Source organism: Cnephaeus nilssonii (assembly GCF_951640355.1).
Source record: "Cnephaeus nilssonii genome assembly, chromosome: 17".
NCBI lineage: Eukaryota > Metazoa > Chordata > Mammalia > Chiroptera > Vespertilionidae > Cnephaeus > Cnephaeus nilssonii.
In genome coordinates, this window is record NC_137088.1 from 40,656,985 (window position 1) to 40,684,582 (window position 27,598).

At 57.2% G+C, this 27,598-nt stretch overlaps 1 protein-coding gene across 1 annotated transcript in view; it reads left to right on the forward strand.

The window, feature by feature from the left end:
* The window catches only part of DNAH1 (dynein axonemal heavy chain 1), a 74,092-nt gene that overhangs the window by 39,553 nt on the left and 6,941 nt on the right, over positions 1-27,598 (forward strand). Inside the window, exons 32-64 of the mRNA XM_079795393.1 lie at positions 615-728; positions 1,144-1,293; positions 2,745-2,831; positions 2,943-3,129; positions 5,875-5,966; positions 6,149-6,303; positions 7,661-7,838; positions 8,636-8,830; positions 8,919-9,038; positions 9,283-9,441; positions 9,540-9,644; positions 10,959-11,099; positions 11,204-11,364; positions 11,824-11,981; positions 12,318-12,491; positions 13,258-13,296; positions 15,789-15,967; positions 16,964-17,194; positions 17,859-18,055; positions 18,530-18,665; positions 19,584-19,792; positions 20,006-20,177; positions 21,144-21,335; positions 21,694-21,804; positions 22,646-22,831; positions 23,231-23,422; positions 24,544-24,711; positions 24,802-24,993; positions 25,188-25,319; positions 25,832-25,957; positions 26,596-26,715; positions 26,836-26,985; positions 27,093-27,253. Coding sequence (XP_079651519.1) covers positions 615-728; positions 1,144-1,293; positions 2,745-2,831; positions 2,943-3,129; positions 5,875-5,966; positions 6,149-6,303; positions 7,661-7,838; positions 8,636-8,830; positions 8,919-9,038; positions 9,283-9,441; positions 9,540-9,644; positions 10,959-11,099; positions 11,204-11,364; positions 11,824-11,981; positions 12,318-12,491; positions 13,258-13,296; positions 15,789-15,967; positions 16,964-17,194; positions 17,859-18,055; positions 18,530-18,665; positions 19,584-19,792; positions 20,006-20,177; positions 21,144-21,335; positions 21,694-21,804; positions 22,646-22,831; positions 23,231-23,422; positions 24,544-24,711; positions 24,802-24,993; positions 25,188-25,319; positions 25,832-25,957; positions 26,596-26,715; positions 26,836-26,985; positions 27,093-27,253 — 5,069 coding nt within the window. The remainder of the gene's footprint in view (positions 1-614; positions 729-1,143; positions 1,294-2,744; positions 2,832-2,942; positions 3,130-5,874; positions 5,967-6,148; positions 6,304-7,660; positions 7,839-8,635; positions 8,831-8,918; positions 9,039-9,282; positions 9,442-9,539; positions 9,645-10,958; positions 11,100-11,203; positions 11,365-11,823; positions 11,982-12,317; positions 12,492-13,257; positions 13,297-15,788; positions 15,968-16,963; positions 17,195-17,858; positions 18,056-18,529; positions 18,666-19,583; positions 19,793-20,005; positions 20,178-21,143; positions 21,336-21,693; positions 21,805-22,645; positions 22,832-23,230; positions 23,423-24,543; positions 24,712-24,801; positions 24,994-25,187; positions 25,320-25,831; positions 25,958-26,595; positions 26,716-26,835; positions 26,986-27,092; positions 27,254-27,598) is intronic.

The following is a 27,598-nucleotide window of genomic DNA, read 5'->3' on the forward strand; positions in this document are numbered from 1 at the left end:
ACCCCCCAAGTCACCACCTCATCACTTCATCTATACCCGCCACACCTATGCCTTCTTGTGACTCCCCACCCTGCAGGGTGAGAAGCCAGGCACTGAGCCTGTGCTGAGCCCAGCCTCTCTCATCTTATAGAGGACTGGGCACTTCCCCCTTCCCCTACCTGGAGCTCTCCCTGGGGCTATCGTAGCCCATCAGGGAGCCCATATCCCGACCCCACTCTGGGGGTGGCTCCCACTCCAAGCTGCAGTGGATGAAGAGGCCCCTCCCTCTAGCCTTGTTCAGAGTGGCCAGCCGTCTTCTCCTGGGAACACGAGCTGGGAGGCTGGCAAGTGCCACAGCTCCAAACTAGTAGGGCCCTGGGTCCCAGTCAGAGCTAAGCTTGTTCAGGTCTGGGTGTGGGAATAGGAGATTTGTGAAGACCTCAGGTAACCAGGACTTGGGAGGCCATAGGTAGCTACTGGGACCGGAGGTCTTAGGCCAGAACCTGAGAGAGGAGGCAGCTCATCATCAGGAATCTGGTCTGGGCTGACAAGCTATAGTCAGGACAAGGCCATTAACAGGGGATGAGGGGCCCATCCAGAGGAGGGGCAGGTGAGTCAACCCTGCCACCCTGTAGGTGGAACGCTTCATGTTTGAGGGCGTCGAGATCCCCCTCGTGCCATCCTGTGCGGTGTTTATCACTATGAACCCAGGGTATGCCGGCCGCACCGAGCTGCCTGATAACCTGAAGGTGAGTTCAGGCCTGGTAGGCCACCCCGGGCACTGGGAGGCAGCGGAGCCTGTGGCCTGGGCTCAGAGATGCTAAAGCACTTACGAAAGGCACACAGCTGCCAGACATCAGGGACTGTGACTCCATGGCAGGCCTCCTCCTCAGAGGTCCTGAGGCCCATCCCCAGGCATGGAGAGGAGGCCCCAGGTTTGTCCCAGGCTTGGGAGAAGTCAGGGGACAGATTCAGGTCAGCACAAAAGACCGGTTTCTAAAGGGCAGAGTGGTCCAGCCACAGAGGAGTGTAAGCCTCAGCTTGGGCAGGCATGCTGCCGAGAGGGATCTAAGCATCGGTGGGGGAGGAGGGCAGTCCATACGCAGGTAGTGCTCTGGCGGGGAGGTCTGCCTCTCCGTTCACATGTGCACCGCGGGGCCCCAGGCGCTCTTCCGGCCTGTGGCCATGATGGTTCCGGATTACACCATGATCGCTGAGATCTCCCTCTACTCCTTTGGCTTCAATGAAGCCAATATGCTGGCCAAGAAGATCACCACCACCTTCAAGCTGGCTTCTGAGCAACTCAGCTCTCAGGTGAGGCCCTGCCCCAACCAGCTTCCAGGCTCTGAGAGCCGCTGTCTGTCCCCAGCAACCCCATGAGATAGGAATTACATCCCCATTTCTCAGCTGAGGACACTGAGACCCTAAGCAGCGAAGAGACTGGGCAGGCTCATGCAGTGCACAGGGGAGTGGGAGCAGGAGCCAGGAACAGATGCCCAACCTGCTAGTTCAAGGGCAGGGGAGAGTCAACCATTAATGAGGAGGCCAAGAGCCACACAACCCAAGGCTTCAGATCAGGTGCATCTGGCCTCATGGGGACAGAGTGGGATAGCCAGCCCCCTACCTGAGCCGCCCAGCCGTGGGCCTTGCATTCAGTGCTGAGCCCAGGTTTCAAGGTTAGATACTGTTGGTTCAGGCACCAGCACTGGTGGACAAGCTTTCCTATTTGGCTCCATTCTCAGCATCCCCCTCTCCCCTTTGCAGTGGCAGAGATGAGCCCCAACTCTGTCTGGACTCACATGCTACCAGCTTAGTTTGTCTTTCCTAATAGTTCCAGAAAAAGTCTCTAGTATCACCCTCTCTGGGTGACCTATTCATGCATGAACACCAATCACTGTGGCTAAGGGGAAACCATATTGCCTTTGGCCAGGTGGAGCCCACCAAAAACCATGGGCTGGAGGAGACACAATCTATTACTGGGAAAAACAGCTGTCCACCACAGTGCATCCTGGGTGCTGACACATCCACACACCTTCCTTCTAACCATCCACTTTCAAAAATGCTTTCCTATTTTTTTTTATTTTAAAAATTCTTTCCTCTTTAATAGAGCAACTATTCCCACATGGTCCTGGAAATAACCTCACCCCTTAAATGACAGTGACCCCAAATCAAGCCCAGTCCCTTCATTCAAGTCCAAGATGTCTAGTCTGTGGGTCCAGATGTATGCTATGGCCTGGCACCATGGGGCAATCTGATAAATTTAACTGTTCCCAGCACCTGCTGTATAATGGGGAGAAACAGGACCAGTGGGAAAAGCCATGGTAGTGTGACTGAAAGGGTGGGTCTGGAGAGATGTTACCAGAGAATCTTAGAAGGAAGTTCAAAGGCACACATGGGAAACTCCTTTGTTCACTTTGTGAATAAAACTGGAGTGCCTCCCTGCTCTTGGCACCATGCTGGGACTGCAGGGATTTAGTTGCAACCCAGGCAGAGTCTTTATCCTCAGGGGCCAAGAGTCAAGCAGCGGGCACCGAAGGGTAAAAGGAGAGGCTGCTAGGATGGTGAAGAAGGAGGTGGTAGAGGAGCCCGAAGGAGGACGCCTGGCCCAGCTAGGGCTGCAGGTGGTCATAGATGGCCTGCAGGGGAAGTGACATTTCAGCTGCAAGCTGGGCAATGGGCCAGATGCCAGGTGGAGACAGAGTGTTCCAGGCAGAAGCCCCAAAAGGGACAGTGCCCACCTACCCTCTCCTGTACGGCGGCAACAGGATCACTACGACTTCGGGATGAGAGCTGTGAAAACTGTGATCTCGGCTGCTGGGAACCTCAAGCGAGAAAACCCCAGCATGGATGAGGTAAGTGCCCTCCAGAGGGCTGCCTGGGAGAGGGCTCGAGGAGGGCCCCAGAGCGGCTGGAGGGGCATCTGGCCTGGGCCACCCTGAAGGTTCCTCCGGCCTCTGCTGCAGGAGCTGATCTGCCTCCGAGCCATCCGTGACGTGAACGTGCCCAAGTTCCTGCTAGAGGACCTCAAGCTCTTCTCTGGGATCGTATCAGACCTGTTCCCCACCATCAAAGAGGAGGAAACTGACTATGGCATCCTGGACAAGGCCATCCGCAAGGCCTGTGAGAAGAGCAACCTCAGGGACGTGGACGGTGAGCCCCTGGCCCCTGCTGGCTCCAGCCTCCTTGGGATCTTGGGCAGGGGAACAGAGACAGGCAGACTGGCCTCAGAGGCCCTCAGGCCTGGCCAAGTGTGCGGAGGGCTGGGGATCTCTGTCAAGCAGCCCATGGGGCAGGGCAGATGCCCCAAGCCCTGTCTCCAAGCCATCAGGTGATGGCTGTCTAGGAAAATCTCCTTTACTCTCACACTATACTTCCTACACCAACCAATTCTGACACTGGCTGGGTGTCTTAAAACTCAATTCAATTCTGACGTTGATCAGAGTTAGCATACACCCCACAGGTTAAGGGCTCCGTTCCAAAGACTGTTCCCACTTCAGATGCCTGTTGCATGTAGTGGGTCCCCAAGTTACCCACAACTTCTGTCTGACTTGGCTACAGATCAGAGGTTCCCATGACCCCCTCCTCAGGTTTGACCATTGGCTAGAACGGCTCACACAACTCAGGGAAACACTTACTTTTGTTTATTGGTTTATTAGATAAAGGATACATATGGTAAAGGACACAGATGAACAGGCAGATGAGGAGATGCATAGGGTGAGATTTGTCCCATAGAGTTGGGGTTGTGTCCCCTCAGCATGTGGATGTGTTCACCAACCTGATACTCTTCAAACCCTGCACTTTTGGGATTTTTATGGAGACTTCATCATGTAGGTGTGATCAGTTATTAACTCCACTTCCAGCTCCTCTCCCAAGTTCCAAGTTTCTAATAATGGCTTGGTGGAGCTCAGCATCAAGAGTCGCCTCATTAGACTAAGAGTTCCCAGCACTCAGGAAATTACAAAGATTGAGGAGCTCTGTCAGGAACCAGGGTCAAAGACTAAATATTAGAAAAGAAGATTCTCCTAACATCCCTCTTTACAAGCGTTTGAGGAGCTCTGTCTCAGATACCGGGGCAGAGACCAAAATATATTTACTAGAGGCCCAGTGCACGAATTTGTGTACCAGTGGGGTCCCTCGGCCTAGCCTGAGTGATCAGGCCGAAACTGGCTCTCCGACATCCCCGAGGGGTCCCAGATTGCGAGAAGGTGCAGGCCAGGCCGAGGGACCCTACCAGTGCACGATTGGGGCCAGGGAGGGACGGCGGAGGTTGTCCAGTTGGGGAGGGACTGTGGGAGGGCTCCAGAGTGAGTCCAGCCCATCTTGTTCAGTCCCATTGGCCGGACCCAGAAGCAAGCTAACCTACCGGTTGGAGCATCTGCCCCCTGGTGGTCAGTGCACCTCATAATGAGCAGTTGAGTGGCCTTAGCATATCATTAGCATATTACACTTTGATTGGTTGAACGGACAACCAGACACTTAGCATATTAGGCTTTTATTATATAGGATTATTTCACAGTGAGGAAGCAGGTGGTGTTCCCTCCCCCAGACCTCTTGCTGTAGCCTCTCCTCCCATATGAACAGTCCCAGCATTTGGCCCCTCTTGGGCCTTGCTCTTTCCTCACAGAAGATGTCCTCTGCTCTGTCCCTGATTGGGGCTTGATGTCATGATTGGGGAAGATGGTAAGCTGTGGCCTGTCCACCACCTACCCCACCTCACCCCAGCCAACACTCCTCTCTTTTGAACGAGGGCTCCATGCACAGGCAAAGCATGTTGCTCCCACCGGCAGGACTTGCTCACATTCCTTGGGAAACTACAGCCTTAGCTTCTACAGGAGCACTGGCTTGTTACAAAGGCCACGTGCAGCTAGAAGGGCTCCGGGGGGGCACCACCCCCAATTAGACTTCCTATGACCCAAAACCCCTTCCCTGATAGAAATGGGGGGATCCCAGCTCTGCTACCACGTGGGCATGCTGCTCTTGTCCCCACAGCCCAGCCTGGTGGCCCTGTCCTCCTTGCAGACCCTCCTGTGGTCCTTTGAGAGGTAGAATGGTGCTCTACCAGGAAGTCACACCGCCACCCTGATTATGCGGGCCCTCCTCTGGGGCCGGATATGCTCAGCTGCAAGCCGTCCCTTGTGCCCTCCATTGTTCTTTCCACACATGTCTCTGACCCTACCTCCTGTACCCACCCACCCCCACCCCGGCACCTCCCCTCAGGTCCCAGCAGGCTCGGTGAATGAAGCCAAAAGCTCTTCTCCCCCTGATGGTCTTGGGTCAGCTTTGCCATCATTGAATAATGAGCCCTTGTTCCTTTGACGAGGATCCCCGACCTGCAGTGCCACAGCTTCCCTCCCTCCTCCCCCCAACACACACACACTCTTGGGCCAAAGTAATGCTCTCATTTCCTACCCTCGTGGGCCTGGCCTCCCACCTACAGCTGGCAGCTGGCCCTACAGCCCGGGTCTTGGTCAATTAAAGCTCCTGACTAACCCTCAGGTTTTGTCCCTGGGGTTTTGCCTGTGTGTGCCAGCACTTACTCGGAGCCATGCTGTCAGCAGACTGAGCAGTGGCTTTGGGGCTGGAGTTGACTGTGGGCCTGTGACAGCTGACTGAGCAGGCCCATGTGGTCTGCCACCTGACTGATGGATGTGAGGGAGTGATAGTCCCATGGGAACCACGGCTGGCTGTGAGCAGAGAGTTCCTGCTCTCTGCCAGGCTCCGTGCTTAGGGATTCACCCGCCCCTGCCCATGAGAACTATGTGGCCTCATTTTACAGATGAGGAAACTGAAGCCCAGAGAGTGAGGTGACCATCTGAGGGGACACAGCAAGTTGGCACAGAGATGGGACCTAAGCCCATGCTCTGACCTCTGGGTTCCCCTGGCATGTCTCCCCAGGCTTCCTGACCAAGTGCATCCAGCTCTATGAGACCACAGTGGTACGGCACGGCCTCATGCTTGTCGGGCCCACAGGCTCCGGCAAGAGTAACGTAAGTGCAGCCAAGCCAGGCAGCCCCGTGCCAGGCATTGGGCCGAGGGCCTTGCAGCCTCAGAGGGTTGCCACCTGTACCTCTTCTCTAGAACACCTCCTGTCCCCTGTGGCCCACAGCCCACTCCAGCCCTGCTCTCTGGGGGGGTCAAGAGGCTCACTCTTGGGTACCTGTCTCCCCAGTGTTACAGGGTCCTGGCAGCCGCCATGACGATGCTGAAAGGGCAGCCATCCATCAGTGGTGGCGTGTATGAGGCTGTCCACTACTATGTGCTCAACCCCAAGTCCATCACTATGGGCCAGCTGTACGGGGAGTTTGACCTGCTCACCCATGAGTGGTGAGTGATCCCTGACTCCCTGCCAGTGACAGTCCTGCTCCCAGATCTCTGGAGGCTGTGGACCATGGGCCCCCTCCCACTCCTCTAGTGAAAGGTCTGGAGCTCAGGCTCTGGAGCCCAAAGCCTGGGACTCTACCCACCACTGCACTTCCTGGCCGAGTGACCTTCCTCACCTCCTGGGCTTTGGTCCCCTCATCTAAAGTGGAGATAAAAACGGCACCATTGTTACAGGAGGGAGAAAATGAGCTTACCACAGGAAAGGTGCCTGGACGTTGTGGCACACACCAAGTGCTCAGTGAATGCTGACTTCTGTCATTGTCCCAGGAGAGGCTGGTGGTCCCTCTCAGGGCCTCTGCTCCCAGGCTGAGGCGTGCACTTCACATATTATTTTATTTATTTCAGAGAGAAAGGGAGAGGAAGAGAGAAAGAAACATCAATGAGAGAGAATCATTGATCATCTGCCTCCAGCACACCCCACACTGGGGGTGGAGCCTGCAACCCAGGCTTGTGCCCTGACCAGGAATCAACTTCCTGGTTCATAGGTCAACTCTCAACCACTGAACCAAGCTGAGAGGCATGCATTTTAAAGGACATGTGCTGAGCTGGCAGAATGGCAACAGGGTTGAGACCCTCCAAATATCAGCACCTCTGGGCCTTTTCTCTGGGGAAATTCTGTATCTCCAAAGAAGTTTCCAGTCTTCTGCTGGGGTATCTGCTTGGCTCTAGGGTTCTGGAAACCCAGTGGGGGACAGGCACTGGAGGGGGAGTCACCCCTCTTTCTGAATGCAGGCCTGTCCTTCCCTCATTTCTGGTGAGGGGTCTCATCCATACCCCCTCCAGGCTCCTGTGTGGGTAAATGGGGGCCTTGGGATCAGATTAGAAGAATGTCCCCCTACAGCCCCTTCCCTGCAGGTGGTGCCTCTGAAATCTGAGCCTTCTGGTTCTGTGGCTGGAACTAGAATCATCTCACAACCCACAGCCGCTTCTCTGCTTGGTCCTGTCCCTCTCTCCATCTCTCCATCTTCAGAGCTGCATGGACCCCCGTTTCCCTTGTTGCCTCCTCCCTTACTTCCTTTTCCTTTTCGGGGTATCTTCTTTTATCTTCCTTTAATATCGCTTTATCAGGGATTCAACCGAGGGAATATAAGCATCCATTTTCAAGTTATATCAAAAAGTTTTATTTTCCCTATTAAATTTTTTAAATGAATGAAGATACTGAAGAATGGGGGGTGGGGGGGACCAAAACAAAAAAACAAGCAGAGCAGGGCCAGCCTGGCAGGCAGGTTTCCTTGGGAGCCAGCTGTGCTTGCCGCCTTGCCTCCCGCACCTACAACCCTCCCCTCCCTGGTGGCTGCAGGACAGATGGGATTTTCCCCTCCCTCATCCGGACGGGGGCCACCGCGTCCGACACCAGCAAGAAGTGGTTCATGTTCGATGGGCCCGTGGACGCCGTCTGGATTGAGAACATGAACACGGTGCTGGACGACAACAAGAAGCTGTGCCTCAGTTCCGGCGAGATCATCAAGCTCACAGAGGTGCGTCCACCTGTCCGCTCACCACTCCACTCTGCAGCTGGGTGGGCCCGAGGCCATACTGTGCTTGGCCAAACTTTGTTGCCTGCCCACCCCTCCCTCTCGGGCCACAGCTGCATCTCGTGCAGTCACCCCTCCTGTCCCCAAGTTCCCGCACCTCCTGTGATGCTCTGGCCCTGGACTAGGACCACCACCCACCGCTCCCAGCTCCCAGCTGGTGCTGCTTTGCGCCTCCCAGGCCCACTTTTGGCCATGGAGGCCCAGTCTAAGTCACCATTCCATTCTGGCAGTGTGCCCAGAGACAGGGACGGGTGGTACAGTCCTGGCCACAGGATGCCTCCCTGGTGTGTGAGGGGCAGTTCTCAGAGAAGGAGGGGTACCACCTGGGAGTAAAGGCAGTTTACCATGTCTACACCGAGCCAATCTCTTGAGCCCTTCTTTGAGCACCTGAAGGTCATTGTGAACTTATGTCCATGTACACAGGTGTGGGCTCAGGAGCAGAGCATAGCTCCCATCAGATTTCCCCAGGCCTCTAAGGACCCCCAAATGCCCTGACCCCAGGCCAGAGAGCTCCCAGGAATCTCCTGACCTCATGTTCCTCCTCAAGGCCCAAGGGAGGGCCACATCATCAGCTGAGGGCCAAGTGGTTCCTGCATCCCCCACCCCAGCACGGCTCCTGGCCCACTGCTGGCCACTGCACACAGCTACAAGATGAGCACTCCCTCCCCATGGCCCTGCAGCCCCTTTCCTGGCCCTGGGGCTGGCAGCTGGCCCACTCACACAGTTCATTTTGGTGCCAGGAGATGACCATGATGTTTGAGGTGCAGGACCTGGCAGTGGCCTCACCAGCCACTGTGTCCCGCTGTGGCATGGTGTACCTGGAGCCCAGCATCCTGGGGCTCATGCCCTTTGTCGAGTGCTGGCTGAAGAGGATCCCTGCCGTATTCAAGCCCTACCAGGAGCACTTCAAGACCCTCTTTGTCAACTTCCTGGAGGTAAGTGAGGCCACAGTATGTCTGGCCTGGGCGTGGCAGCGGGGCGCTGTGTCCGCCAGCCACGGGAGCTGAGTGCCATCCCCTGCAGGAAGCCATCACTTTCGTCCGGTCTTCAGTGAAGGAGGTGATTGCCACAACCAACAGCAACCTAATCTTGAGTCTCCTCAAGCTCCTGGACTGCTTCTTCAAGCCCTTCTTGCCTAGAGAGGTGCGGCTCTAAGCTGGGGGCTGGTTCCCTGTTCTTGCCTGGCTGCCTGAGGGCCCTGAGTCCCAGTCCAGCTTCCTGGAAGAGAGAATTGGATTGGCTCACCTGGGTCATGGGAACACCCTGCAAATTCTGCTCTAGACACAAAACTGTGCCGTGGAGACCAAGGGATGTCCCCCACCTGCCAGCTTCCTCAGGCCACTCAGTACTGTTCCTGCTTAGCTTGATGCTGCCCCTCTGTCCCCAGGGCCTCAAGAAAATACCCCCTGAAAAGCTGAGCCGCGTCCCAGAGCTGATTGAGCCCTGGTTCATCTTCTCCCTAATCTGGAGTGTGGGTGCCACAGGAGACAGCGCCAGCCGGGTCAGCTTCAGCAACTGGCTCAGGGTCAAGATGACAGTAGAAAACGTAAGAGGGATGCGTGTGCTGAATGCTGGGTGTTCTGGGACAAGTAGCCACACAAAATACTGGGCCTCACAACCTGACTTTCCTCCTCGTTCTCACAGCTGACCATGCACTTCCCAGAGGAGGGGCTGGTGTTTGATTACAAGCTGGAGGACGCTGGCATCAGCAATACGAATGATGAGGACGAAGAGGAGGAGGGCAAGCAGGTGACTGCAGGCCTGCCCCCAGGGGACAGGACAGGGAGGGCCCCATTGGGTGGTGGCTGTCCTCCTTGATGAATAATTACTAGAGAGAGCAGGCCATGTTAACGGCCACACATCTCAGGTTAGGGATAGGTGCGTCATCTCATGCATCCTCACAAACCCATAGGTGGTTATTTCCCAAACAAGGAGACCAAGGCTCAGAACAGTCACACCCAGCTCGTCATTGCAGAGCTGGACTTGAACCTGGATCTGGAAGATGTTGAGCACCTCCCTTCTCAACCATACACACTGTCTCCTCTTTGCTGATGTTGAGTCCAGGACTGGTTGCCTCTGTTTTACTTAAAAGCCCCATTTGCCTGGCCAGTGTGGCTTAGTGGTTGAGTGTCGACCTATGAACCATGAGGTCATGGTTCATTCCCGGTCAGGCACTTGCCCACCACCTGTGGGCAGGTTGCAGGCTCGATCCCCTGTGGGGGGCATGCAGGAGGTAACAGGTCAATGATTCTCATCATTGATGTTTCTATCTCTCTCTCCCTCTCCCTTCCTCTCTGAAATAAATTTAAAAAAAATATTTATTAAAGCCCCATTTGTCCAGGCCTGGGCTCCCCAGGAATGGGAGGGCAAGTCCCCATAACCTGCCTCACTGTTCCCATCCCTCCTATCAGCCAGTTCCCATCCCTCCTATCAGCCTTGCACCTAACCTCATACCAGGATCAGGACCAGCTCAGAAGGAGGAAGGGGCAGAGAGGAATCTTCAGAAATGGTCACAGTGCAGGGTCCTAGTGGGAACCTCACAGAGCACATTTGGGTCTAACGGTCAGAACTGTTCCCAATGGGACATGTCTGTGAGTGCCCCCGCCAAGGGAGGGCTGCAAGCTGGGTCAGGGCTGTGGGTAAAGGGATTCATGCAGGTAAGGATGGTGGGGGAGACCAGGCCAGGTGACCTCTGAGTGTCCAGGTGATGCCAGCACCCATAGTTCTGGCCCTCATACTCTTGGACAGCCTGAAACTACATAGCAAAGACCTTTTCATTCTGTGTTGTTCAATTCCCAGAGTATCTCCTTCATGTAGAGAGCCTCCCACTGGAGGCAGCTGTGTGCAGAGAGACCTCCCATTCCTGGTGGTTTGTTCTAGAAGCCCCACTCCCACCCCACCCAGACAGAGGGTAGGGCATGGGGCTTTCTATTTTTGTCAGAAGCAGCCCCTCACTTGGACCTTCTTGCCAAGGCCCAGCAATACAGCTCCTTGCCTTCCTGGTGCACTTGGCCAGGGTTCGGGTGGGGCGGGGTACCAGCCCTGAGCCACCTGGGGTTCCAGGTTGCCTGGGTGAAGTGGATGGACTCTTCGGCTCCATTCACCATGATGCCAGAAACCAACTACTGCAACATCATCGTGCCCACCATGGATACCGTGCAGATGTCCTACTTGCTGGGCATGCTGCTCACCAACCACAAGCCTGTGAGTGCCCCACCGTGCCCTGCCTCACCCTACCCCAAGGCCCAGGTCGGGGTGGCTGGCCCCTGCTCTGCACTGGGCCCTGTAAGAGACCCCCACACTCCCAGGTGCTGTGCATCGGGCCAACAGGCACCGGGAAGACCCTCACCATCTCGGACAAGCTCCTAAAGAACCTGCCGATGGAGTACATCAGCCACTTCCTCGTCTTCTCAGCCCGCACCTCGGCCAACCAGACCCAGGACCTCATCGACAGCAAGCTGGACAAGAGGCACGCTCTCCTCGTTCCTGCCTAGGCTCCAAGGTCCCCCCAGCCTGGCGGAACCAACTGTTGTCTCACCTCCCCACCAAATTATGCTCCTGGGTTTGCCAGAAACCTCCCCAGTGGTGGTGGTGGTGGTGGTGCGGGGTGGGGGAAAAGCTGGGCTCCCTTGACGACTGTTCTGGAGCCTTCTTCCATCAGAAATTCCTACTGAGCCCTTCCCCACGTGCTTGCCTTGGGCAGGGCCTAGTATCCATATGCCTGGGAGGCAAGACACCTTGAGAGAAACCAGACTTAGGGCAGCCAGGTGTGATGTGCTAGGACGCTCAGGATGGGACAAGGGACTGCTCAAGAGATCCAGCAATTCAGATGAGGCCAAAGTTGATGAGGGCTTTCCAGAAGTTGCCCCTGGATTCCCAGAGGACCTGGTGTCCATGGGGGCCGGGTTCACGTAGCCCCTCCTCATAGGCGGAAGGGCGTGTTTGGACCGCCCCTGGGGCGTAACTTCATCTTCTTCATCGATGACCTGAACATGCCAGCCTTGGAGACATATGGTGCCCAGCCACCTATCGAGCTGTTGCGCCAGTGGATGGACCATGGTGGCTGGTATGACCGCAAGAACATCGGTGCGTGCCGGCGGGCCTGGGGCAGTGGCGAGTGGGCAGGGCAGGGCATTCCTTCATTAGGCACTGTAGGCACAGGGCCTAGGGCCATGGTACTTTCAGAGGGTCCACAGAAATGTTTTAACTTATTTCAAACTCATGGGACAAATGAACTTTTAGCTCCAAGAAAATTTAATGTACATGAATATATTTGTCTTTATACCCATGCTGTTGTAAATTACCATTGTAAATCTTTTTTAATGGAGGAGGAGGCCCATCAAGACCAAAGTGCCTAGGGCCCACGAAAGTCATACCGCAGCCCTGGGCAGGGCCCCTCCTGACTTCCTGCCTCCACTCCAGGAGCCTTCAAGAAACTGGTGGACATCAACTTCGTCTGTGCCATGGGCCCCCCGGGCGGAGGCAGGAATCCCATCACTCCACGGCTGACACGCCATTTCAATTACCTGCCCTTTTCTGAGATGGACGAGGTCAGCAAGAAGTGCATCTTCTCCACCATCCTGGGCAGTTGGATGGGTGAGCATTGGGCAGGAGTGGGGGAGGCCATGGCAGAGGCAGAAGCCCAGGCCGGACACCAAGGACAGCTGGGCAGCTGCTGGAAAGGGTGGAGGGCTGAACCACTGACCTGGCTTCGCCCCTTATTTAGCTATGTTACCTTTGCAAATTCATGACCCTCTCTGAGCCTCAGTTTCTTCCCCTGTAAAATGGGCAATAATATTAGTACTCACCACTCCAAGTCCTGAAGTTTAAGTAAGACATTGCATGTAGAGCATCTAGCATGAAGCCTGGCAGGTGGCGACTGCTAAATATGATATATACATATGTACACATATGCATTTAGCTGCCTGAGAACCCATGTATCTGTTAGTACTTGCTCAGAAACTCTGGTGGGAGGATTTACTTTTGGAACTCGGGAAAAGCCATCAAGATAGAATGGCCAGAGTGGCCCTGATCCTTCATGGGTTTGGGGGAAAAGTCTACCCAGGAGAGAATTTTCCCCCACCAGTCCACCTCCCACCCAACACATTCTGTCTGTGAGCTCCACTGGGCACTCTGCCAGGTTATGGATGATGGGAGTCAAGCTTCCTCAGGTCTTCGGTCCTTGGGCCTTGCCTGCCCTGCCCCCAGGTGCTATAGGCCAGGTGTGCCTACATGCCCAGCTTAGGGGTGGGGACTACATTGCTTGGGGTGGGGGGTCAGTGGCTACTCTCGGAGCAGCCAACCAGGTGAGCAGCAAGGGCCCTACCTAACTCCAAGCTCATGTCTCTCTCCCACCCTCTAGCCGGGCTCCTCGGAGAAAAGAGTTACCGGGATCCCGTGCGTAAGTGCAGGCCTGGGTGGGAAGGGGCTCAGGCTCCAGTTGGGTGTGGCTGAGGCTGTGAACCATCCTCAGGCTCCTCTGGGGACCTTGGGCCTTTGCTAGAGCAAAGGTTAGCGCCGAGGCCATTGTCTTCCTAGGCTCACTCACCCCTTCTTCTAGCTGTCAGTCCTTCATGCCTGGGTTAGTGTCTGGCCCATAGTAGCAGCCAAGTATGGATGAATAAAGGCTGTGCGAAGAGGCAGAGGCTCAAAGGAGAGCCGGCCGCTCCAAGAGGCAGCATGGACCAAGAGCTGGGGGACCTGCAGGGGGTCGGGCATCCCTCCTGAGGCAGCTCACACAGGGCAGGTCTGCCGGTCATTGCAGCAGGGCTGTGGACACTGCAGAACTCTGTCCCCACCTCTGTCCCACCTCTGCTCCCCCTCAGCTGAAAGAGGCTATCAGCAGACAGCACCTTCCCTCGGCCCCCACATTCCCTCTGACCAGCACCCAGGCCTCCCTCAGGGTTCTCTCCTGCAATTTTTCCTACTTCCAGGAATGAACTTCCCTACTTCCCCACGCGGCCAAGCCCTCCTCTGAGACCTGAACCCCAGCCCCTGTTGCCTGCGTGAAGACCTGGCTCCGCCCCACCTCCAGCCTCTCCAACACCAGCAGTCCCTCCTGCAAACATGTCTTGATTTCTCTCATCTTAACAACAAAAGACAAAATCACCTCTCTAGGGCCCTTCCCACCTGCCCAGGGCATCACTCCATTTCTCAGCTCGCCTCGACAGAAAAGCTCCAAAAGCTCTGTCCCCTGCTGCTGGCTCCAGCCCTTTCCTCCCACGTTCCCTCAGCCCCTCCACTGCCCTAGGAGTGCGCTTGTGGAGTGCCTCGTGTGGCCAGACCAAAGGTCAGCTCTGGGTCCTCCCCTGCCCTGGTTGTGGGCAACGACCCACCCTCGTTCTCTCAGGTCCCCCCTGCCCTAGCCACCCCTCCCTAGAGTGACTGGGGCCTGCTTTCCAGCCTCTTCCCCCTCTGACCTCACTCCCCCTGCCCCCCATCTCATCCTGCCCCAGCAATGAAGCCCATCCTGGTGCTGACCTCTCTCCCAAGCCCCTGACCTCACATCGCCTCTTAGATTTCCACTGGGCATCTCAGACTGAACATGTCAGACCCAGGCCCTCTCATCTCAGGTGATAGCAGTTGTGTCTTTCAGTCACTCAGGTCAAGAGCGTTAGCGTCCCCCAGACTCCTCTCTCTCACACCACATCTGTCAGGAGGTCCTGCTGACTGTCCCTCCAGAACCCACCCAGCCACCCTCATCCTCACTCACCAGCCGTAGCAGCAGCCCTCTCCCTGGTCCCCTGCTTCTGCCTTCACCCCCTGCATCTATCCATCGGCTTCCATCTGTTCTGTCTGTCCATCTTCTACTTGCTGCCAGAGGGACCCATTCAAATGTTAAATCAGATAACATTCTCTCTGTCTCTGTCTCTCTCTGTCTCTCTGTCTCTGTCTCTCTCTCTATGTCTCTGTCTCTGTCTCTCTCTCTCTGGCAAGCCTCCAAGTCTCAACAGTGGCAGACAAAGCCACCCCATCGGACCTGGTCCTTAACACCCCGGTGTGCCCGCCTCAGGGCCTGTGCCCAGCCCGCAGGGCCTTCACCCTCGTGGCCCTGTCTCTGAACCCTGTCTCCAGTTCTGGGGCTGCTTGCACCTCCCTTTACGTTTCTGCTTGAAGCCCTTCCTCCGTGAGGCCTATGTCAGAATCCCCCACCCCGGCTCTCCCCAACCTCTCTCTGCTACCAGCCTCTCCACAGCGCTTTCTGTCACCTGTTTCTGCCCACTTGCTGGTGGATCTGTCCGTCTGTCTCCCACGAGCATGCTCGCTTGTTGAGTGAGGACTGTCTGTGCCCAGCACCTGCCTGTGCAGAAGAACCCTTTTACTTTCCCGCTTCTGGGGCCTCCCTCTGCCCAGGTTCCTGCTGACAGAATTGTGGTTCCCAACAAAGAGTTAGATGGTTTTCAAAGAGCAAGCAAATGGGTCGTTAGTGAAGAGGCAGGCGGCTGGAGGTTGCGCAACTCCAAGGTGAGCCTGAGGGTTATAGCTGAGCTCCAGCCCCACTAGTTCGCTGTGAAGTCCCATGTGGACCATGCGACTCTCCCCGTGCGTGGCTCAGCACTGGCATGTTTCAGGTCTGGGACACAGTCCCCTAGGGCAAGAGAGTCATGGCCCGCCCAGCACTGAATGCATCCCCGTGCCCAGTGCACAGACAGGCTGTCAGTAATGAGAATGCAAAAGGGGGAGACTCCCCACCATGAGGGGGGGACGTCAGGAAGGCCTGGTGGAGGAGATGGCATCCGAGAGGAGCCGAAGGGTGGTGGAGTCCAAGCATGCCACCCGAAGAAGGGGTGTCTGGGTGAGAACACAGCACCAGCGAGGGCAGGGGCCAGGATCTTCAGAGGCTGCACAGGGAGCTCCTGCCTGTGTGACCCAGGCCCACTTCTGTTCCCATAGCCGGGGCCCCCCACATCGCCCACTTCACGGATCCCCTCGTGGAAGCTACCATCATGGTGTACTCCACCATCACCTCGCAGCTGCTGCCCACGCCAGCCAAGTCCCACTACACCTTCAACCTGAGGGACCTCTCCAAGGTCTTCCAGGGCATGCTCATGGCCGACCCAGCCAAGGTCGAGGTGAGGCTCTCGCAGGCCCTCCCCAGTGTCCCGCCGAGAAGCGCCCACTCTGCCCTCCCTATCCTCTCCAGCCCCCCAATTCCAGGCCTCCCTGCCCAAACTCCCCAGCCCTGATCAAGCCAGGCCCCCAGGAGCCCTGTGTTGGTGCAGCTGAGCTCCATCCTACAGGGCAAGCCCGTGCCTAGAATGGCAGCGGTGACAGGGCCATACAGAGCAGGGCAAGGCCAGGCAGAAAGGGCTCCTGATGGAAGAGAGTGAGTGGAATGCCTTCCAGCAATAAAAGGCGCCTAGGTGGAAGGAGCAGGAAGTACAGCAGGGAGCAGGTGTCAGGTGTGCTGGACGGCTCAGGCACACTCTGTGGGCTGCCAGGGGAACAGCATCCCAAAGGAGATGGAAGCTGGGGGCGGGGGGTAGGGGTGCGGGGGACAGATCTGCATAATGGAGAATTGGTGGGTCAGTGTGTGTGTGGAGCCCGGGGACCAGGGAGAGACAGTGAACAAGACGGTAGCCCCCTGGCCCCACCAAGCTGTAACCAAAGGAATTGAGAGAAAAGCCTGGGGGGTTCCTGAGGGTGGTCTCATCGCCCAGGGGAGGCGGGGAGCTGGGATGGAGGCAGCAGAGACAGAGATGGGGCAGAGTCAGAGGGGTCAAATCAGTGGAGTTTGCTGAGTGGTTAGATGTGACATATTGGGAAGGTATAAAAAAAAATCAGGCATTCCTCCCAGGCTTAGCGTTTGGGGAGCCACGGGAGCCATTGCAGGGGAGAAGTGATGACCGGCTGATGGAGCTGGGTGCCCAGCAGGCAGCACTACAGGGCTCGGCCCTCAGTCGGTCAGCAGGTGCGCCTCCAGCAGCCTCTGCAAGAGGCCCTCGCCTGGTCTCCGTGCAGGGCCAGGCCTGAGGGCTGCGGCTCCTCCCCCCCTCCCAGCCCTGGAGCTTTGAGGGGGGGCTGAGGACCCCGGGCTGAGGCGGGCACTGATGCTGGGGTGGCCACAGGACAAAGTGCAGCTGCTGCGGCTGTGGTACCACGAGAACTGCCGCGTGTTCCGTGACCGCCTGGTGAACGAGGAGGACCGCAGCTGGTTCGACAAGCTCCTAGAAAGCCGCATGGAGGAGTGGGAGGTCACCTTCGAAGAGGTCTGCCCCTTCCAGCCCATCCTTTATGGGGACTTCATGTCACCAGGCTCTGACGTCAAGTCCTACGAGCTCATCACCAGCCAAAAGAAGGTAAGGGGGCCTGGCTGCTACCCTACCCCTGGTGGGGCCTCCTCACTCTGCACCCCTGGGGCCCACGCCCTCTGCAGCCAGTGATAACTGGCCGAGCGTCAGGACCTGGGTTAGGCCAGTTCTGGGACTTCAGGCAGCATTTGCCTCTGAGCCCTGGCTCCTCACCTGTCAGTTAGGTATGGTTGGCCCTGTTGGCCCAAGCCTGTGGTTCAGCCGAGACAGGCTCTGTGAACAGGGACCTGCTGTGCCTGTTTGGGGGCTCTCATCCACTCACAGAGGGCCCGCAGGGCCCCTGGCCCGAGTCTGAGTTAGGGCCCAGGGAGGCAGGCAGAGGCCTGGGTCAGAGGCTTAGGCTGTGAGGCTGTGAGCCTCCTGATGGCCTCGCTCCACACCTCTCTCTCGTTCCCAAGAGCTCCCACCAGGGTCCCAGGTCCGTACGTCCTGGTGAGCCCCAGAGACAGAAGGCAGGGTTCTGACCCTGAACTTCAGGCCTCCGTGTGTCCAACGGGTCAAGCCTCGTCCAGGTAGACCTGGCTTCTTAAGGCCCCACACCCTTCCACACACAGAGGAGCAGGGCAGGCTGTGGGAAGGAGCGCCTTCCCTCCGGGTCCAGGTGCACAGACAGAGAGGGAGGACCCAGTTCTGCGCCCCCACCCCACCCCAGATGATGCAGGTGATCGAGGAGTACATGGAGGACTACAACCAGATCAACACAACCAAGCTGAAGCTGGTCCTGTTCATGGACGCCCTGAGCCACATCTGCCGCATCAGCCGCACCCTGCGCCAGGCACTGGGCAACGCACTCCTGCTGGGCGTTGGCGGCAGCGGACGCAGCTCCCTCACACAGCTCACCTCGCACATGTGAGGGCCCCGGGCACGGTGGGCAGGGGGCAGCTGGGGGCAGACTGTCGGTTCCATCCATGTTCTTCCACAGTGCTGGGAAGGCAAGGCAGCCCCACACCAGCCCCGCCCAGCCCATGGGCTTCTGGAAGGACTGAGAACTGGAAAGACCTGGGGCGCAAGAAGAGGCAGCAGCAGTGCCCTGTGCTGCTGAGGGGAGGGGGACATGCAGCCATCCAGGAGGGATGCTTGGTGGTGGCGGCTGTGGGCCTGCTCTAGAATCAGAGCTGGGAGGATGGGAGGGAAGGGCATTTCAGGTCTAGGGAACAGCCTAAACAAAGGTCTGGAGGCAAGAGAGCAGGTCAGGGCCTAGAGAGTCTGCAGATATGCTTGGGGTGGGAGCATGACTCTGGTTGACTGGGTGGGGGTGAGCACCTACTAGCACCTCAGCACTTGGTCCCAAGCTTTGTCATCCCTCTCCCAACTCATCTCCAGGGCCGAGTACGAGTGCTTCCAGATTGAGCTATCCAAGAGCTATGGCATGGCTGAGTGGCGCGAAGATGTCAAAAAGGTCTTGTTAAAGGCTGGCATGCAAAACCTGCCCATCACCTTTCTGTTCTCGGACACCCAGGTGCCACCACCATGGGCAATGGTCAGGGTTCAGGGTGGGTGGATATAACCTCATCCATTCTGGTATCCTGGCAGATGGTCTCAGTCCCTCATGCCCAGGGCACTGCCAATGGGGTGGGTCTTAGGAGGGACGGTCGGGACCAGGGGATCCACAGCTGAGTGGGTCAGGCACTTGGGGCATATATCGTTACTACTCCCCAACTGTAAAGAAGGCCCCTGGCACTATAGCTGACCACAAGCAGCACCCACTCACTGGCCAACAGCTTCCTGCCTCAAGGACCACCCAACTTGTGCCCAAAGTGCTGTGCCCATGGCTCCCCCTGGGGGGCTGCTCCCTCGGGGGAGCTCCCTATGCATGAGGCCTCTCCCCACAACTCTGAGAGGAGAGGTTGTTGTTCTGGGGCCTCAAGACAAATAGAGCAGAGATTAAACCTGGCTGGTGGTCAGGGTTGGGCCGTGGCTAAATCCCTGGGATGTGCCCCACCCTGACAAGGACCCCTCTGCTCCTACTCCTGGACTCACAGAGTCAGCCAAGGGAGCATGCCCTCTGACACTGGCGCTGGCCAGACGCTGACCATATGAGTTGGGCCAGGACCCATTTCTGCCTGTGGCCAGGTTCCTTCCTGTGAGAAAACTGAGACATGGAGCGGCAGGAAAAACGAACAGGAAAATGCCACAGCTCCCACCCAGAATCCAGGGCCTTTCCGCAGCACAGTGGTGGTGCCAGGGTCTGCTGTAGGGCAGGCCTGGATGCAAGCCCCACACCACGACTTGTGAGGTCACTTATGTGACCCTGGGATTCTCTGAGACTCGGTGGCAGGAGGGGCTGTTGTGAAGGTCCAGTGAGACCATGGTTGTGGAGTCCAACACCCGGGAGCCATCTTCAAGGCTCAGCTCCCGCACCCCCATCCATCCCCAGATCAAGAGCGAGTCCTTCCTGGAGGACATCAACAACGTCCTGAACTCAGGGGACATTCCCAACCTCTACACCCTGGATGAGCAGGACCAGATTCTCAACACCATGCGGCCCTACATCCAGGAGCATGGCCTTCAGCCCACCAAGGCCAACCTCATGGCGGCCTATACTGGGCGGGTGCGCAGCAACATCCACATGGTGCTGTGTATGAGGTACAGGCAGCCATCATGGCCACACAGGGACAGCACGGCTGGGTGGGGTGCACTTGGCCAGCCCTGAGAAATGGCCTGGGCCTTGCCACCGTACCATTGGGTCTGTTGCCTCCCGGCTGCCATGCCACTGGGCTGTGGAAGGGCCCGGGGTCCTGGGTTCCTGGGGGTGTAAGTCGGTGTCTCAGGGCCTCATTTGGACTCCTGGCCCTCTAGCCCCATCGGAGAGGTCTTCCGAGCTCGCCTGAGGCAGTTCCCGTCCTTAGTCAACTGCTGTACCATCGACTGGTTTAACGAGTGGCCGGCAGAGGCCCTGCAGTCTGTGGCCACCATATATCTGAATGAGATTCCAGAACTGGAAGCTACCTCTGAAGTAATTGAAGGACTGGTAAGTGTCTTGGTTAGAAACAAGCCATCAGGGGAAAATGTTTAGGTTTGGGCTTGGGGTCACCAAGGCCTGGGTGAGAGTCCTAGGCCCACAACTGATGGTAAGCCTTTAAGTAAACAGCTTTATCTGTCTAAGCCTCAGTTTCCTTATCTGTAAAATGGGAGTGCCACAAGGTCATCACGGCGATGTAGGAGGTTGGGCACACAGTTAGTTACCATCTATCTTATTCCCTGAGGGCTTTGTGGCAGCCTTCTTCAAAGAACTCCCTGTCACAACCCAGAGACCACAGATGGAGTGGGCGGGGAGAGGCTAGAATTGTCTGGTCCAACATGAGTGACAGTCACATGAAGGCCAAGAGTTAGGGTGAACCCATTTCCCCTCAGTTGTGCTGAGGCCTTGGGCCCTCCCATACCTCAGATCCAGTCTAAGAGGGGACCTCACCTTAGGGCCCTTAAAGAGAGGCAGGTCATGGGGCTGTGACTGGGCCAAGAGCTGGGAGATAAGATGCTAAGTCCACATTCAAAGTCAGCTCTGCTCTGACAGCCCCTTAACTTCTCTGGGTCATGAATTTTTTTCAAAATGTCTTTATTGATTTCAGAGAGGAAGGGAGAAGGAAAGATAGAAACATCAATAGAATCTCTGATTGGTTGCCTCCTACACAACCCCTACTGGGGATCGAGCCTGCAACCCGGGCATGTGTCCTGACCGGGAATGAACACCCTACCTCCTGGTTCCTGGGTTGATGCTCAACCACTGAGCAACACTGGACAGGCTGGGTCATGGGTTTTTTATCTGTAGAATAGGTAAGGTTGTGAGGTCATAGGAGAGAGTGAGTATGAGGGGCATCGAGATTCCTGCACATGCTCTCTTCTCAGGACCAGGCTATAGTGACTTCCAGGGCACCCTGGTACCCTCTCTTTGCTGGGGGCTCTACAAGGCCGTCATCAGTGGTCTCCCACCCCACAGATTCAGGTTTGCGTGTATATCCACCAGTCAGTGACCAAGAAGTGTGTTGAGTACCTGGCCGAGTTGGCCCGACACAACTATGTGACCCCCAAGAGCTACCTGGAGCTGCTCAATATTTTCTCCATCCTCATCGGGCAGAAGAAACAGGAGCTTAAAACCGCCAAGAACCGCATGAAGAGTGGCCTGGACAAGGTGAGCTGGGGTGGAGCGTGTGGGCAACGGCCAGCTGCACGTGGTTCTGCCCCCTCAACCTTAGCCCTGATCCAGGCAGCCCAGCCTCGCCTTTCAGTTGGCAGCCGCAGTGATTAAATGGGTGGCTTCCTTCTTTATCAAAAGAGCAAAAGCTGCCAGTCCAAAGGCAAGGCCAAAGCAGATTTCTCCACAGGTTCTCAGGGGCCTGCTCCCTTCCTCTGGGCAACCTCGGGGCCACTGAAGCTGCCGGCCACACCCTCTCATTAGTGAGGACAGCCCTGCAGGGCCCCCCTTCCAGCCCCCTCCAGGTCAGGCTCTCTCTCTGGTCCCCTGTCACACCGGTGCCCTCCAACCCCAGCTGCTGCGAACTTCGGAGGATGTGGCCAAGATGCAGGAGGAACTGGAGATTATGCGCCCCCTGCTGGAAGAGGCTGCCAAAGACACCTTGCTCACCATGGAGCAGATCAAGGTGGGGGGTGTTCCCGGCCAATCACTGCTGTCTGACCTCTGCAGGTTGCTTAGCCTGTCTGCACCATCTCCTCATTCAGTAGTCAATTGTTTACTCAACAAATGCTTGGTCAGAGCCTATTCTTTGTCAAGCACTGCACCGGGCAGGGGATATGGTGAAGAGAAAGACAAACACTGGGCGGGGGGTGGGGGCGGGAATTGAGGAGGGTGGAGAGGGTCAATAGGGGAAAGGGGGGGAGCATCTTTAATACTTTCAACAATAAAGATACATTTTAAAAAATAAAATACATTTTTTAAAAAGAGCAAGACAAATCCAAACCCTAATAATAACAAAATGGCTAAATGGCAGAGCCAGCACAGGCAGCCATGCAGAGCCTGCCCAGTCTCTCTGGGAGGTGTCTGAGCCCCACCCCCTGCAGACATCGCAGATTTGCGCAGCCACCATGACGGCTTTCTGGCGGAAGTAGTCCTGCTCTACAAGTCAGTGTATGGAAACTTTTCCCAGCAGATGGAGAGACAGGGAGCAGTGGGAGGAGCTCCTTCTCTGTCTTACATTGAGGTGCCCTGTGGGCCTAGGGGGCCCTGCCCATAGGGCTGTTATGCTCAATCCTGTAAAGCCGAGCCCCAGGCCAGGCCACAGGGAGCACTCAGGATTAGAAAGGGCTCTTAGCATTCCAGATCTCCAAGGCCTGTCAAAGTTAAGAGAGTCCACGGAGGATGGGGCAGCCCAACCCTCATTTCCTTCCACCTGAGGAGACTGAGAGGCAAAGAGGAGAAAGGGGAGGGCACACCCATCCCTGCCACTGGCCACCAGCTGGGCCCTCCCTGCCTCTGGTCCCCAGGTGGACACGACCATTGCCGAGGAGACCCGGAAGTCAGTGCAGGCAGAGGAGATCAAGGCCAACGAGAAGGCCCAGAAGGCACAAGCGATTGCCGATGATGCCCAGAAGGATCTGGATGAGGCACTGCCTGCCCTGGACGCAGCCCTGGCCAGCCTGCGCAACCTCAACAAAAATGATGTGACTGAGGTGGGCGGGCAGGCATCTCCCAGTCCTCCCCCTGGCATTTCTTCCCGGTGCCTCTTGGGTCCTGGTGTCCAGACCCTCCCTCTACACATCCCTTGGGGGTCATGTGCCGAGAGGTGATGGTAGAACTAGAGCTTGAACCCAGCTACCTACCCTTACCTCCCTGTACCAGCCCCAGGGCCCTGGGAGGGCTTTGGGCCCTGAAAAGTGAGTACTGTGGCCAGGCCTGGGTACATGGAGGGGCAGTGGGCTGCGGCCAGCCTCGAGGGCTCCAGGCGTGCCCTTTGACTGTGGTGGTAGAGACTTGGTTGGTGAGGCCCACCCTGCCTGGCAGCTGTCCCTGCCCAGGGGTACCCACTCAGCAATGGATTTCCCCCTTCTCTACTCTGGCTGGGCCCACAGGTGCGTGCCATGCAACGGCCTCCCCCAGGCGTGAAGCTGGTCATAGAAGCTGTGTGCATCCTAAAGGGCATCAAGCCCAAGAAGGTTCCTGGAGAGAAGCCTGGCTCCAAGGTGGATGACTACTGGGAGCCCGGCAAGGGGCTGCTGCAGGACCCCGGCCGCTTCTTGGAGAGCCTCTTCAAGTTTGACAAGGTGAGCACGCCAGGCACCTGGCAGCCAGTGAGTGAGGGCTACCCAGCTGGGCCGTGAAGTGGGGAGAGTGTGTCCTGTCTCCCTCTGCCTGCATGCACACAGCCTTATGGCCACAGAGCTGACAGAAACCAGATCTTGGCCTGGAGGAACTCGTCACCAACAGACAGGTATGGAGGACATCAGGCCCCGGGCAGTCTCCTGTGCCCATAGACATCACCCTCAGTTACTCCCAGCCTGGAGATTCTCGTGACCCTTCCTTCCTGCGGCCCCCATGGCCTTGGCCTAGACATTCACCATCTGTTTGATCATTGCCTCGGCCTCAGCCTCAGCACCTGAGATTAAGCTTCCCCTGTTTGGCTTTGGGTTCCTCTTCCTGTCCGTCTGGGGCTTTCCTTGTCCATGGGCATATGCATTCTTGGGAGACGCTCCTGGAGGGCCCCTCTTCAGCCCAGAAATTGGCTAGGGGGCAACTGTCTGTCTCATGTGGGCCACCCAACACCAACACCAGGTGTTGGGATTGGGGCCCCAGGCACTTCCTGGGGTGCACTGGAAGGCAGTGGGACCCCCTATGAGCTTCCCATCTCTCCTCCTCTTCTTCCATCAGACTAGAAACCAGAGGCCCCACAGGCCTAATTAAGCCAAAATCAGGAGTGCTCAGGGCCTGTGCTCAGGCTCCTGGGTCCCAGGCTCTGAGCTCTGGGAGCTCACAAACAATGCATCTTCCTGGGCCCGTCCTGCACTACAGGGTTGGAGTCTCTGGGGCTGGGACAAGAGCACCAGGGTGTGGTGACCTCTTGGGGCAGGGATTATTATCCTTGAACATGACTTGTCTGCACACCTGTGAGGAAGCAGCCCTAGGTGAGTTTTAAATGGGGCCTGTGTATTATCAGATCTTGAGGCTGCATCATTTCTCAAATCTCTAATTGTGTTATCTGAAATCCTGGAACACGGAAGTTCCTCTTCTGGCCAGTTTTTTGGATCATTTTTACCCCCAAAAAGACACCTGTACTGAGGCCTGCACAGAGCGGGGGCACAGAAGCAGCATCAGGGTATCCTTTAGCAGCCCACTACCCCTCCTCCCTGGGAAGTAGCCCTCTGAGGCCCATGGTTTCCACGTCCAGGACAACATTTCAGAGGCGGTGATCAGAGCCATCCAGCCGTACATAGACAATGAAGAGTTCCAGCCCGCCGCCATCGCCAAGGTGTCCAAAGCCTGCACCTCCATCTGCCAGTGGGTGCGCGCCATGCACAAGTACCACTTCGTGGCCAAGGCTGTGGAGCCCAAGCGGGTGAGGGCCGGGTATAGCTGGGGGGCAGGGGAGAGGGGTGAGGGCTCCCCAGGGCACTCAACAAGCTGTCCCTGTGCCCTGTGCCTGCAGCAAGCCCTGCGGGAGGCCCAGGATGACCTGGAAGTGACACAGAAGATCTTGGATGAGGCAAAGCAGCACCTGCAGGAGGTGGAGGACGGCATCGCCATGATGCAGGCCAGGTACCGAGAATGTGTCGCCAAGAAGGAGGAGCTGGAGCTGAAGTGTGAGCAGTGTGAGCAGCGGCTGGGCCGAGCTGACAAGGTGCACACACACCCCTGGAGAGGGCTTGTAGACATGGCTTGTCCTGTACAGGGGCTAGAAGGGTCTGGGTGGTGGTGGGGTCCTAGGGTGGCTGTCTGCAACTCCTCCCCGGCAGCCGGGGGCTGCCCTGGGCAGGGACACCCCGGCCCCTGGCCTAGCCTCCCAGAGCCCACCCCATGGGGCTCCCTCTGCAGCTCATCGGCGGTCTGGCGGATGAGAAGGTGCGCTGGCAGGAGACAGTGGAGAACCTGGAGAACATGCTTGACAACATCTCTGGAGACGTGCTGGTGGCTGCTGGCTTTGTGGCCTACCTGGGCCCCTTCACGGTAAGGAGCCCCCAACCCTGCCTGGGCAGCTCACCTCCCAACGAGGCCCCATCTTAAGGCCTCACCTCCCTGAGGGGCAGCCTGTGGACAGCTCTTTCCTCCCTCACTCATTCAGCAAGCACTTACCAGGCGCCCTGTCTGAGCCAGGTGCTGTTCCAGGCACTGAGGATATAGCAGCGCATGAAACAGCCAGAAAACCCACCCTGGTGGGGCTGGCCTTCCAGTGGGAAATGTGAGCTTGCACTTCCGGGCTTGCTGTGTGCAGGTCATTCAGTCCTCACAGAAGCCCTGACAGTGGGCATTGTTATGATTACCCCTGATTCACAAATGTGGGGTTGAGGTTTATGGAGGCCAAGGAATTCACCCAAAGTGGAACTAGAGTGCAGGTGTCGGCTCCATGTCTGAGTTCTGACCTCACCTCTGTACAACTGCCACGTGCTGGGGTGCGGAGGGAGGTGGGAGGGTGTCACAGGTGTCGTGTTGAGGTGGATCTGAGTCTGGCATCTCCCCAGGGCCAGTACCGCACAGTGCTCTATGACCAGTGGGTCAAGCAGCTCGTGGCCCAAAATGTCCCACATACCTCCGAGCCTACGCTCATCGGGACACTGGGGAACCCCGTGAAGATTCGCTCGTGGCAGGTACCCACCGGGGGGTTAGAGCGACTGGGCTGGGCCTGTGGTGTGGTACAAGCTGGGCCAGGAACCTCCTGCCTCTCCCACCCTCTTTCCTTCATCTGCTCAGAGATGCCACCCCTGAACCCACCCAGGCCCAGCAAGAGGGTGGTAGGTAGGAGAGGAGAAAGCTGAGCGCAGTGTGGCTCAGATGCTAGCTAACTGTGGGCAGAGAATTCAAGCAGTGCTTGAAATGTGGGGGTGAAGCTGGGAAAGCAGTGTCTGGGGGGAGGATTAAGAAAAGTTCCTAAAATAAGTTGTGTCTCAGCTAGACCCTAAAGATAGGTAGGGTTGGCAGGTGAGGGCTGGGAGAGAACCAAGAGGCAGTAGGTAGAGGTGCATGGGCTGGGAGGGCCGATGGGCTGCAGGCTCTGTGGCGATGGTCTAATGGAGTGAGAGCTCAGTAGGCAAAAGGACAGAGAAGCCCAGTGAAGGAGGGTGTTGGGACTCAGCCTAGGAGCACACTGGCACTTGCCCTCACCTCCAAGAGGGCACAATCAGGAGAGGACAGGCATAGCCAAGCATGAGGTTGGGAGTAGCTGATGCCCCAGCTGACACTGTTCATGTGAGAGCCCCGGCCCACTATGGCGCCTGGTGCCCCACAGATCGCTGGCCTCCCCAACGACACACTATCAGTGGAGAACGGGGTCATCAACCAGTTCTCCCAGCGCTGGACCCACTTCATTGACCCTCAGAGCCAGGCCAACAAATGGATCAAGAACATGGTAAGTCTACCTGCCAGGTGCCACCACCCCTCCCACCAGGCTTAGCAGGCACAAGAGGAGTAGCTGAGCCTCAGGGTGGCTCTCAGCCCCCACAACCACTCCCTGTCCCCACTCCCACAGGAGAAGGAAAGTGGGCTGGATGTGTTCAAGCTGAGTGACCGCGACTTCCTACGCAGCATGGAGAATGCCATCCGCTTTGGCAAGCCCTGCCTTCTGGAGAATGTGGGCGAGGAGCTGGACCCCGCTCTGGAGCCCGTGCTGCTCAAGCAGGTAAACCTGCAGCGTGGGTGGGTGGGAGTGGACTGACAGCCTCCCTCCCCTGCCACACTGACGAAGCCCGGGCCACAGACAGCTCTTGCCCATCCCGCCCGCCACAGACATACAAGCAGCAGGGGAACACAGTGCTGAAACTAGGGGACACAGTGATCCCCTACCACGAGGACTTCAGGATGTACATCACCACCAAGCTGCCCAACCCACACTACACACCCGAGGTCGCCACCAAACTCACCCTCATCAATTTCACCCTGTCGCCCAGGTAAGCCCCCAGCCCCCAGCCCCCAGGCTCCCAAGTATCAGCTACACCTCGGCCTATCCAGCTGCCCCTCTCCTACCCTCAGGTCAGGAGTTACTGGGTCTTTCCTCCACTCAGAGGCTCTGTCAGCTTCCTCCGGGCCTTTCTAGCCCTTCCACCAAATAGTATTTCCACTCTTTCCACCTAAAACCCCCACCCCCAACTCATCCTGATCCCTGGTCAAAATCCTACCCCCAGCCTCCCTCAAGAGCTCTTGTCTCTTCCCTTGCAGTTCAGCCCTTTGCAGGCCCTTGTGCACTCACCGCCCACGCTGTCCTGGAGCCCTGGGTCGGGCACCCAGCCCCGATC